The sequence below is a fragment of the Cebidichthys violaceus genome, unplaced genomic scaffold, assembly GCF_023349555.1.
Source record: "Cebidichthys violaceus isolate CVI_PGR_0920_01 unplaced genomic scaffold, fCebVio1.0.p SCAF_7, whole genome shotgun sequence".
Lineage (NCBI taxonomy): Eukaryota > Metazoa > Chordata > Actinopteri > Perciformes > Stichaeidae > Cebidichthys > Cebidichthys violaceus.
Window position 1 is genome coordinate 18167173 of NW_027176927.1, and position 12348 is coordinate 18179520.

At 43.0% G+C, this 12348-nt stretch overlaps 1 protein-coding gene across 1 annotated transcript in view; it reads right to left on the reverse strand.

Moving 5' to 3' along the window:
* The window catches only part of grik2 (glutamate receptor, ionotropic, kainate 2), a 209354-nt gene that overhangs the window by 134749 nt on the left and 62257 nt on the right, over positions 1–12348 (reverse strand). Inside the window, exons 3-4 of the mRNA XM_068735502.1 lie at positions 11403–11570; positions 9063–9320 (exon numbers count right to left, since the gene is read on the reverse strand). Coding sequence (XP_068591603.1) covers positions 9063–9320; positions 11403–11570 — 426 coding nt within the window. The remainder of the gene's footprint in view (positions 1–9062; positions 9321–11402; positions 11571–12348) is intronic.

The following is a 12348-nucleotide window of genomic DNA, read 5'->3' on the forward strand; positions in this document are numbered from 1 at the left end:
TTATTTGACTGTTAACTCACACATGTGGCTGCTTGTTCAACATTCATCAACCCTTCATTCATGCCTGGTGAGGAAGTATCTCAGTCTGGGCAAAGAGCCAGAATGTGATGACTACAGTCAAAGACTCCGTTTAGGCTTCAGCACCAACAACACTTGGACTTGAGACTTACACCTTGAAATATGTGATCCGAGTCAGGCTAACAAAGGACCGGCACGAGCGCTTCTCTAAATCTCAAACAAAAGCCAGTGAGCAGCATCTGACCTACTGTACAGGACAGACGGAGAGACGTGTGGACAGATGGACCCGTGCTGATCCATTTAGTCCCTCCCATGATTCCACTGGGCTGGCCACAATGCCTGCAAGTAGCACGAGTAGAGGTCCTCCTAAATGGATGCCACTCGCCGGGACCGAGAACGATCAGCACTTTTAGCTTAATTTCAATGTAAACGTGTGTGTGTGTGTGTGTGTGTGTGTGTGTGTGTGTGTGTGTGTGTGTGTGTGTGTGTGTGTGTGTGTGTGTGTGTGTTGTATTTGACTTGAGTCCTATCTCACTATCTCATACGAGCGCTGGATGTTGCGTGAGCTGTCTTAGGAGAGAAACAGCACTCACTGCTGGAGCAGCGATGGCTGTTTTACGGTTAGTTAGTTAACGTCGATAAAAGCAGGCCGACACATCTGACTGCTGCACTCGCTCATCATAAACATATGTCGGAGCTCTCTGGCTCTCCCTCTCACTACCGAGACATCACTCCTTCCATCCTGCACGGCCGATTCTTCCTTCATAGAGTTCCAGAATCTATAGGCGCAGTCTAGAACTCTAGAGCGGGAAAATACTGGACTGGGAGAAAAGAGGGGTGTCAGCGCTGATCAGTATTGACGGTGTTTAATGCTCGGCGACTGCTCCAGGATCCATATTTAACTCTGCATGAATATTTCATCGCGTCTAAGCGTTTATTAGGGGCCGTCTGGGAGTCTCCTGAGCGTAAAACAGATCGCCTGCCTGTGATAAATATCCTTGTAAGGAAACAGCCCCTCAAGCGCTCCCTCCCAACTCCCCTCCGAGAGCATCGCGACAAGGAAGAAGAGTTCCTTTTCAATCATTACCAGTCGCATAGACGTTAAAGTGATTCCCCCAGACGGCCGATCTGCAGCGCTGCATGATGGGAGTAATGACTGATCAGTCGCTGAGCGGCAGACTCCCGGGGTCAAGGTTAATGTGACCCTCGCCACATCAGGTGACTTATTTATGTTCAATTACATGCATGTAACCCGCTTGGTGAAAGATTACGGCGGGCCTGCGGTCAAAGGTTCTACCAGTCGTTCAGGAACGTGGAGGCAGAGCATGCTGCTGTGAACACAGCTGCGGGTGTGAATGTGGGCCAGTCGCAGCGATGCACAGTGTCTTTGTTATTAGCTGCACACAGTCCTCCTCGCTCCTAATCATTTCAGCTGAAATAAAGTCCAATGCCTCAACCACTGCTCTATTTTTCTGCAATTAACGCTTCCCTTCACAAATGTACTCTTGCCACAACATGAGCTCAACTCAATTTATTTGGAAATGGGAGCAAATACCTTTAGTTAATACGTGTCTATTAACTGCACCATAATGGATAAATAACAAAAAGTACAACACCTCCAGCATCAGAGGAAGCAGTTCTTCTAGCATGTCACAACCGTTCAAACACACAGAGATGGACAACAACAAAGCAGGAGAACTGGTTGTGTCTACAAAGACAGGGCTATTGTTGTAATACTGTAAATACTGTAATAGAGGGCTCACAGCAGGTGTGTGCTGCACAATGGAGTGATTCTAATGCCTCTGTGTGTGGATTCAATGCTCAATACGAGGTGGTTGAAACATGACTTTGGTCCGTGTAAATATGACACGTTGTTCACGTTGGTTGACATTAAGGTCAAGCCTCCCCATCTACAAAGACACTTGAACAAAAATGAAATGGAAAGGAGGAGGAGTTTAACGCAGGTCAATTCAATTTTCTTTTGCAATTTACGATTCTGATTTTAACTTTATAATTTTCACTTCCAGGCCCCAGGTGCTAATGTTCTCTTCTACCAGCACGTCTCTAGAAGTCTGTAATTAGCTCGTCATGTTTCACTAAATCATTCATGTTGTGGCAGAAATGGGTCAACGTTCCTCAGTACTGTGGTAACTCATCAAAGTAGACTTTTAATTCTAAATTGCCTAATGCCCTTTTGTTCCATACTGGTACAATCGTCATTGACTTTGTTAGTCACCAAATACATTTCTAATTAGAAACAGCTGAAAAAAAGGCTGATTTGAAAATACCAATTAACCACTTCCTCTAAATAACAAAAACACAAGACGACAACTAGAGACCAGAGCACGGAAATCATTGCAGCTCCATTAGCATTCCAGCACAGCAACAGTGGGATTAGCATTGTGACTGGTGAGGAGACAGTGAGCCCCTCTCTAAGCAGGCTGCTGGGTGGTAGTGGAGCGTATGATGGGACTGGGACTGCTGGTGTGGACACACACACACACACACACACACACACACACACACACACACACACACACACACACACACACACACACACACACACACACATCCAATTGAAGCAGATTACTGGAGGGTCCTGGACTGACTGAAGTACACTGAGAGGACTCTGTGACTCAGTACATTCTCTATAGAGATCAGGACTCTGTAGATGTTGGTCATCATCAGATAGTGACAGCAAAGAGAAAAGGCATTTATTTAAAACACGTTCATATACATTTATCTATTTAATCATATTTAATGAGTATCTCCTTGTTGATGCCATTTGTTATTAATGCACTAATCTTGTTCAGATTTATACATACATATTGTTTTCCATTACTAACTGGATCCACGTTATTGTACGCTGCCTTTCTTTCCATTAGTGGTATTCATTTTGTGATGAGCATGAATTCTTAATGAACATAATACTTCATCCAAACCTGGTGTATTGGAATCATAGATGAAATCTGGCTTTTCTATGGGAGAGAATACAAGCTTACATTAAAGACGTGTGGTACATTTCAGTTTAGAATACTTGGTGTATTACTCACTACTAGTATCTTGGCATGTGAGAGAAGAATCAATATTATTGGGTTTTACTTTAGATGGGATTGACTTTGTTAGCATTCTATAGGCTAGGTACATTTACTAATCATCAGGATACTGTTGGTATTAGATCAACATATGGTAAAACATGAATAGTGTCACGATACAAAGGGAATATTCTAATCGAAAAGACCTTTACTAGCAATAGCATGTTGCCTGATCTGAGCTAGCTCAGAGAAAACATCAGATTAATGTTTATCTGATGTAATAGAGGTTAGGTCTTTCATTTTAGAACATACCCTTTGTATTGTAATACTATCAGTGTTTTACTATATACTAATCTAAAAGTACAACCTCGGTCCTTAGGTCAGTCTGCGTTATAATTTAAAGTCATGATGCTGGTAGCGTCATGATGCTGGTAGCGTCCTGCCGAGTGTTGGTCTGATGCTAGCCGGGTGTTGTTGAGCTCATCTCAGCTCGTAGATTCATGACGGTGGACAGGGTCTCAGGGGTCTCAAGGGTCTCATGCTCCTCTGCTGATAAGCAGTACTTTTGTTTTTGTGTGTCTTTGACTGAACTACTGCTATTACTAGTGAAGACATTTGTTCTATTCTACTGCTTCAATAGAAACACTACTAATGCTTCTCTTACTATTGTCCATGTTCATGGTTGAAGCCTCCTTCTAATTCCCATTAACGTCCCACCAGGATGTACAAAGAACAGACATGCCCTCCTTCTAATTACCAACTCAGCTTGTCAGACATGGCTCTGAATCATTCTCGTGAATCTCTCAAATGACCACTTTGGTTTCACCGTGCAGTCATCCATATTACTCATAGTGAACATGCTGTCAAGCTGACCTTTCTTCAAGCACCGCAGCCCCACCGTGTCCAGATGCAGGACTCCTTAAGTTATCATTTAATGAAAGAAAGCATGCGGCAACAATTCGCTTCAAACAACGTTTTCAAGGCTGAAAAACAGTGTGGAGTAAAACACTGCAGGACAATTAAAGAGGACTTGGAGCTGAGTCACAGTGAATGGAGATGTGACTGGCTGCTATAAGACAGTGTCTCTTTTCTGTCCTCCACCACCTCAGGGAGGGCCTCACTTCAATTCATTCCAATGTTATTTGTGTTTGCCTCAGAGAGCTTCACAACGCGTACAACATGCAAATCCTCTGTTCAAATTGAACAGAGGAAGTGTCAAGAAAGTGTAACCCCAAAATATCAGATCATAATGAGAATCTATTTAGAGTCACAACAGACACTATTAAGTAACACCATGAAGGAAGTGATCTGAACTAAAACGTGATGAGGGGGCAGTCAACCAGCCGTTTAGTTTCAACCAAGAGAAATACAGCATACAACTGTATTTTGGACTTGAGCTTCCAGCTTTGTACCAGCAGTTTGTGTTTGTTTGTCCCTTTCTTGTTACAACAGGACAATGTCCCTGTGCACAAAGACAAGCTGCATAAAGAAATGGTTCCCCAGGTTGGTGTGGAAGAATTGGACCGGCCCGCTCATAGCCCTGACCTTAACCCCACCAACACCTTTGGGATGAACTGGAGCTCACAGCGGGCCAGAACCTTTCAGCCCACATCAGTAGCCGCCCTGCATTGTTCATTTATTCACTCAGCTGTTCAACTATAGATTCTTCAACTTCTATTTCAATTGGAAATTAATTTGCCTCAAAATGAACAACAGCTTCTAAAGTGCTGAAGAATGTCCTCTGTACAGACATCTCTGCATGAAGGGCTAGTTGTTTGGTCTATAAAATGTTCTAAAATGATCCACAATGATGTCTTCAATTTGTTTGCTTTTCTAGTTCTATAGTTCCTATTTGTTGTCATTAATGTCAAAGAAAAGGAGCAAATCTTCTTGATTGAGGAGCTGAAAGCGAGACTGTATAGTTTGGTTGCTGATAGATGGAGGTATGTGTAGAGTCCATAATGTGAACAGCAGAAAGAAGCCGTTCTCTCTGAGCCAGTGCTTTATTGTATACTAGCCTTTACTCCCTTATGGCCTAATCAAACTATGCAGCAGCAGCAGTGGCGGTGGCGGCGGCAGCGGTGTTCCAGGTAGTTGTATGGATGTTATGGCTGGCTGGGAGAGCTATAACACATGCTGCTGCCATTTCAGTTTTGCCATTATAAAGTTGAGCCGTTAGAGGAGTCCCATTATGGTTATTGATTTGCTTGTTTGCTCCCTGCTTGGTGGAGAAACGGCACAAAGAGAGAGGTAGTTTCCTACCCCCTTTTATATCCCATTCCTGAAAAGCAGACACGATTTAGAACAGCGGGGGGGGTGGGGTGGGGGGGAGAACCCATGAGAATTATATGATAATATAAATGTTCTGCTGCGCTGACTTTGCTCAGCACATCAGGCAATGTGCCTCTTGTACTGAAACAAGAGAAGAAAAGATCCAAATGAAATAGAATGTGGCATGAACTTCTTCAAGAACTCCAATCAGTTGAGAGTTCTGTTTGCCCTCAGCGTCCGCCATCAACGCTATCTGTCCTCGCTATCGGGTCATCTGTGTAAACGTCGACAGCGAGAAGGTGAGGCTGGTTGCAGGTCAAGCCGGGATCTCATTTCCTATCACGAGACAGAAAATCAAGCCACTATTAACCCCATAGTGAACCAGCTATGTCCACTTTACAACTTAATTAACAGAGGTGGCAGGATCAGCAACAATCAATTCCCCCCTAAAGCTGCCAACAAGACCTGCAGGGCAAAGACCGAGACACACACACGCACACACACACGCACACACGCACACACACACACACACACACACACACACACACACACACACACACACGCACACACACACGGGTAGAGATGCTGTGGAAGAAGAAGTATTCAGATCCTATACTTAAGTAAAAGTATCACAACAACAAAATAGAAATATAAACCAAACCAATATTCAAAATGGTACTGAGCCGATTGTCCACATCACAGTTCATACAGCTGTGAACAGAAGAGATAAGCTGTATGAAGTCTCTGTGTGAACAGAAGAGATAGGCTGAATGAAGTCTCTGTGTGAACCCTGATCCATTCTCTGGAGTGATGTCACTGGAGTTAGCATCAGTTGAGCTGAAGGCTCCACTTTTGAAAGTGAAAGAACAATGTGAGGGTGTGGAGGTAGAAACCTTCAGAAACATTATTGGCAAAATGTACTTAAAGCTACTACGAGAAACGTTCACTGTCGACAAAAGTCCCTTCATAAAACCTCTCATTTTACTGCAACAGGGTCTGACAGGCCTGGTTCTGGTTCTCCCGTGCCTCCCTTCCCTCCTTAGGGCCCATTAATACGGCCTGGGTCTCCATCAGCTCGGTGTCGGTGTTGACTCTCACCAGAAGGACCAGTGGAGTGAGAGGCTGAGGAGGAGATGCTGCTGCCCGATATATAAAGCTCTCCACAGGAGCTCCAACTGCAGGTCGAAGGCTAAGACCCGCTGGAGTCGTAGTTGAAAGACTTTCTGGTGAACTTGCATGATTTCATCTAATCTGACCCAATGCCACCGACGACAGGCATTAGGAATAACTGGAGAGTAATAGCCAATCTTCTCTTCTTCCATAACCAGTTAAAAGTTCCTCACAGTAACTTCATGGAAATGGGAAAGTTATTATGATGGTTGATGGCGATGTTAAGCCAGTCTGCATAGTGCTGAGCAGTTCATTTTGTGACAATGCTGTAAGATCTTCATGTGGCTAACACTGAGGAGCTGACGTCACAGCCTTTAGTGAGGAATGACTTTGTGTACTGCGACATTTGACATTTGGATTTGTTTGTAATCTAGCAGACGTAATTAGCATATGACTTCAAAAAGCAGAGTTTAGCTGGCCTGAATGCTAAACGCAGTGAACACACACTGCAGCACTGTGATCTAGGCCAAATTGGTCCCAGTGTGTCAGTTGGATGGAGCTCTGGGAGGCCTGGCAGCCCGTCTTCAGGCTGGCACACACCCTGACCCCTGGCATATGGTGCATGTACCAAGCCTGCTAGCTTATTTGTCGCCTGGTGACCTGGACTGCAATAATAGCAAGGTCTGCTTCCCTGAGTAGCAGGGAAAGCTTGTCTTCTGCAACCTCACAAGCTCTCTGACGTCCATGAATCATCTACACTGGGGTGACAGTACTCGGCTGCACCCTGGTAATAACCTCGGTCTGCTCTTCCACATTAGTTAAGGTTGTATATCAAACTTTTCATCTTGAAATATAAAAAATATCAAAGAAGACAGAATAATATGGAGGAAACAACAGTATCCACCAATTCAAGAACAATGGATGTGCATGTCACTACAAGTAACACAGCTGACACATAATGGTGCTGCACATTTATGATCTTGTGCTCCATGTTTTCTGCAATATGAAATGAAAGAATGGCCCAGAAATGTGGGGAAGTCTTTCAGTTAGGCATGTAGCCTTTAAATAAGGCTGTCTCTAGTGCCGTGGTTCAACATATGGGAATGTCAATTTGTCGGTCTGAAGGTTGGTCCTATCTTTATCCGCCAGATAGTTTGTTACACAGAACCATCTGAGAAGCTGTCATTGGAGACTGTTTGAAAAAAGGCACTTTAAAATAATTCAGCAAGAGATTGGATGAGCCATCTGTCGGGGAGGAGGGGACATCTTGTCCATGGAGGAAAGCTCTCAGTGCTGTGTGAGGAGCTCTTCTGCTCTGATAGAACCGATGCTATCGCAGCATCTTCTCCTCCCACACACACGAACGTCACAAAAACGCATTACTTGAGGCCCGACGAGATGGATTTTTATGTGATGTGTGATTTTGTGATTCTTGCGTTATCTTGTGACATCGAGAGAATCGAGACTGATAATCAATGAGGTTGGTCAATCAGACTAAATATCCACCCGGTTATTGGACGGTTTGGCAAAGCATTCTGTACAGACATTCATGGTTCCCAGAGGATGATGAGTCCGGACTTTGGTGATCCCCTGACTTTCCCTCCAGTGCCACTATGAGGTTGACATTAACTGTTTTACTGCAGAGTGCATTGCCATGAATTATTGATTTCTAATAAGCATGAATTGAGATGTGAGCTTTAGTGACCGTCTGACCTTTCATCTTGCCCCATCATCAGGTCAAAACAGAACTTGCAACTTTGCAATACTTTGGTTTGTGACCCAATAACTGCAAAATTCTCATCAACCTCAAATGTAATTTGCGTTTAGCATTAATTGGCAGACGTTATTATGCTAACACACAAAATGAATATGGTGAAAACAGTAAACACTATACCTGGTAATTCAAAGCATTGGGAGCACTTTGCAATGCTGACAATGTAGACGAATGTAGTGAAGCACATGAGACACTGTAGACCTAGACTAGTAGTAGTAACATCATCGTTACACTCGTCAGTGTCAGTGTGATGTGGAATGAGCTTCTCACCTTCAGGCTCCACGGGCCACACATGAACAAAGGTCACCGTTTCTGTGTTGCTTAACTTCTTATATATATACGCTGCCTCATGAGGTGTGGGCACACTCAACACTTCTATAAAGATCCATGTATGTGTGTGGCCTACCAGGATTTTTATAATTTGATTTGTTAAAAAAATTTTATCACAAACTAAATTTTCCAGGAACTTCCAAATGTATTCTCCAGTGTCAGTTTCTGAGTTTTGTTGGTTTGATTGTTCATCATTACAAAAGTAAAAGGTGAAAGGTCCTTGTTGAACTACGGTGAAGTGTTTTTGGCTGTATGTATACTACTGTATGTTTGTCACTTGTATGTTCTCTATTTTCAGTTTGCTTCTACACTCAACACTGGCATCGTGTGACAGATTGGTAAAGTTTGCTTTTGTTTTCTCAAGATGCCGTGCATCCAGGAAATTCAAAATGGCCGTCATCCACCCTCGTGACAATAATGATGATGAATGACAAACTACTTTTGATAATTAAAACTAATGGACAAGTTAGACGGATGGAATGAAAAGAGCAGTTGTAAAAGTAGAGAAGTATTTGAGGTCTTACCAGTGCTGTCATCATAAACCACAGTGACCGTCTTCCACTTGAAAAAGTGGACCAGGTCTAGGATGGCCCGGCTGAGGGAAGAGAAGTCTGGATAGAGGCTAACGTAGAAGATGTCTCTGTTGTCCGATACTTGGTGCTTCCACTTGGTCTGGATATGTGGCACCCCCAGGGCGTTGCAAATGGACTGGACCGCATTGGCCGAGGAACTGTGAGAGGGACCAAAGATGGCCGCCACCCCCAGAGAGAGCTGGTCACAGGCTAAAGAGGGGGAATATTTGACAAGTTAGCTTGTTCCTACTGTGAAGCTGACAACCATGACCCCCACCAAACTACAGGAGACACTGTCTGATGCAAACAAGGCTTTTGTGAATTATGTCTGTATGCAACAACTCAGCGTTAAGGATGTAGAATATGCTAACAGCATTCAATAGTTTTTATTAATCTCTTTTTAAGTGTGTAAGTCTGTTGATATTCCATATTTTTGTTATTGTCAATAAATCCCAGGTGCAGAGCCAAACAAAACACGAGTGTATTGTGCCAACAGGTAAAGCATGCATGAAGCCTGATACTGTACATCTTCTTCCTTTGTGCCTAAAAGCTCCATTGAACACATCAATAAGTCACACTGTTGCACCAGCTGACATGTTCCTTCATCACCATGCACCCTGCTTTATGGTCTGTTTGACTCTAAATGAACATCATGCTGTATTGAAGAAGACTGTAAACTAGAGATTGAGACCATAAACTCATGTTTACAATGTTTACTGAGGGAATAAATCAAGAGAGAAGTAGAGTCATTTTAGACTAGACTTCTATACAACCAGAGGAGTCGCCCCCTGGTGGTCATAAAGCTATGGGCTCGCAACCTGACTGCTTTAGTGAATTGGTATTAGTTATTGGTATCAATAATCAGTAAGGTAAATTAACTCCATTTAAGTAAATCAACATTACAAAGAAGAAACGTTGATACATCTTGAACTTCACTATCACTATAGCTTCACTGCCAGGAACATGAACTTGGCTGTGATCTGTCTGCTAAGAACAACCTGATGGAAGGAATATTTGACATTTCTTCATTGTAAAGGAAGTAAATAAAATGTAATGTAATTGAATTAAGCTGATACAGATTCCATGTTCTCTAAGTGTTTAGAGGCTTCAGTTGTGAGTCTTCTGTAATATCCAATTAAAGCTAGATAATAATAATAATAAAGTCAATGATCATTCATTGTTAACAACAATGTATTTTTACTTCTGCATTTCAAACATTGTGCAATGTGCTTCTAAGACCATATACTCAGTTAGATATAGTTTAATCACAGCTGCCTACATGGCTTCATGCGCAAAATGAAAATTGAATGAAAATGTGTCTTTTTAAGAGCAATGAATTCGGTGGGCCAAAAGGAAGTTACCGTTGTGCTGCTGAATTTGCTTCCCTGCCAACTCCATGAACTGCATCCAGGCGGGAGGATGTAATAGACTTATGTAACGGACTTAAGTTGTTCTTTGATGATACGTATAGTTGTACGTCTCGGCCTAGAAAATTACCAAGAAAGTGCCTAAAAACTAAAAAACTAGCTAGTTTTCCAGTTATTGTATTCGTCAGGAAATAGTTTGGATGTGTTTGGATCTGATCTGCCACTGAAAATAGTCCCCAACTAAAGCATAGTTTCCTCCTGTTTGAGGAATGTTTGTGTGTATATATATATATATATATATATATATATATATATATATATATATATATACACAGCCTCTGCTACATTGTATTACACAGAAAGCTGAAGCAGTGAGGCAAAGGTGTGACCAATTTGAGCTTGCGTTCATGGAACTGTGTTCAGGGACAGACCAATAACTGCACTGTCTTTGTGTTAGCTCGACTGTGCAATCTAATCACCTTTTTAAGGGAGTTGGCTAAATCACTGATGCAGGATATAATGGCCCGTAATTGATAAGAGACTTGAAATGTCAGCCTGATGCACACACAAAACTGATAGATTATAGCACTTTATTGGTTGTCTCTGGGGGCCAAACCGGTCTTTGAATTACTGCCGCTGAGTCATTACCTGGAACCAATCAATTCTCTCTGTTTACATTTGAAGTGCTCAGCCATTTCTCCCTCGCCTGATTATAATTGTCACAATCTAAGCCACTGCAGCTCACAAGCCTCGAACGGGGAATACATTTACAATGCAAAGCAGCTATGGCATAGCGTACGTGCACACACACACACACACACACACACACACACATTCACTCGCTCAATACACACACAAACACACGCAGCAGCCGAGAGCGTGCCAACACCAGAGGCAGGTCTTCTGATCACAAACACACAAGTACCTTTCCTGGAGGCTTCAAAGCTGTCGTAGATGTTGATCCTTTGGATGTCGTAGGTGAGCGTGGTGTTTGGCAGTAGGGTTCTGTTCCTGTTGATTGTGTTTAAAGCAAACTTAAAGGCTAGTTCCTCAGCACCTGATGGACCGCTTTCAATGGACTCGAATATCCCCCCTGTCAAAGAAAGAGAACCAACGCATTAGTTGATCAAAGTGTCACGGTTCAGTTGTTTTGATTAGAAAACGTGCTTTAACAGTACATTGTTTCGATACAGTGCAAATCATTAAAACGCTTTCATTGTAGTTGCTACATATAGCAGAGGGGGCGGAGCTTCAGGGCTCTGCAGACGTCCACATGTTGTCCTCAGTGTGGCTTTACAGGCTGTGGCTCATGGACTGCAGATCAGCTTGGCTGCTGGATGCTGAATGTACTAACATTACAACCAAACTCTTTCCCTGCAGCACATCGGGGACTGGGAGCCAAGCAGTCCCCCGCTCTGGAGGGCCACGCATTCTGAATGATAGCACAACAAACAGATACTCTACGCAGCAGCGCCGGGAACCAAGCAATAGGTCCAGAAGACTAATTACAAATAGTTGTAGTAATAGTTGTAAAAACAGGAATATTTAAATCTAAATAAATACATAAATGTAAATCCCGATGCATTTTGTCTCCGGCCTCTAGTCCCCAGAAGCAACGCAAACTGTGACGTTCACTATACTTTGTCATCGGTTCACCCTGCCTATTTATCTGTCAACACTCTAACTCACGCGTCAATTCAAGTCCTGTCACCCTCTATCTGAGCGGCCCGGTCCAAGACCCGGTAAGACACCAAACAAGCCATCCCCCAACATGTCAACACAACATAGCTCTCTTTGGTTATCGGAACACTATAGGCCTACAATAATACTGCATATTTGATAGGAAAGAGAAAACTTTTCCTTAATACTTT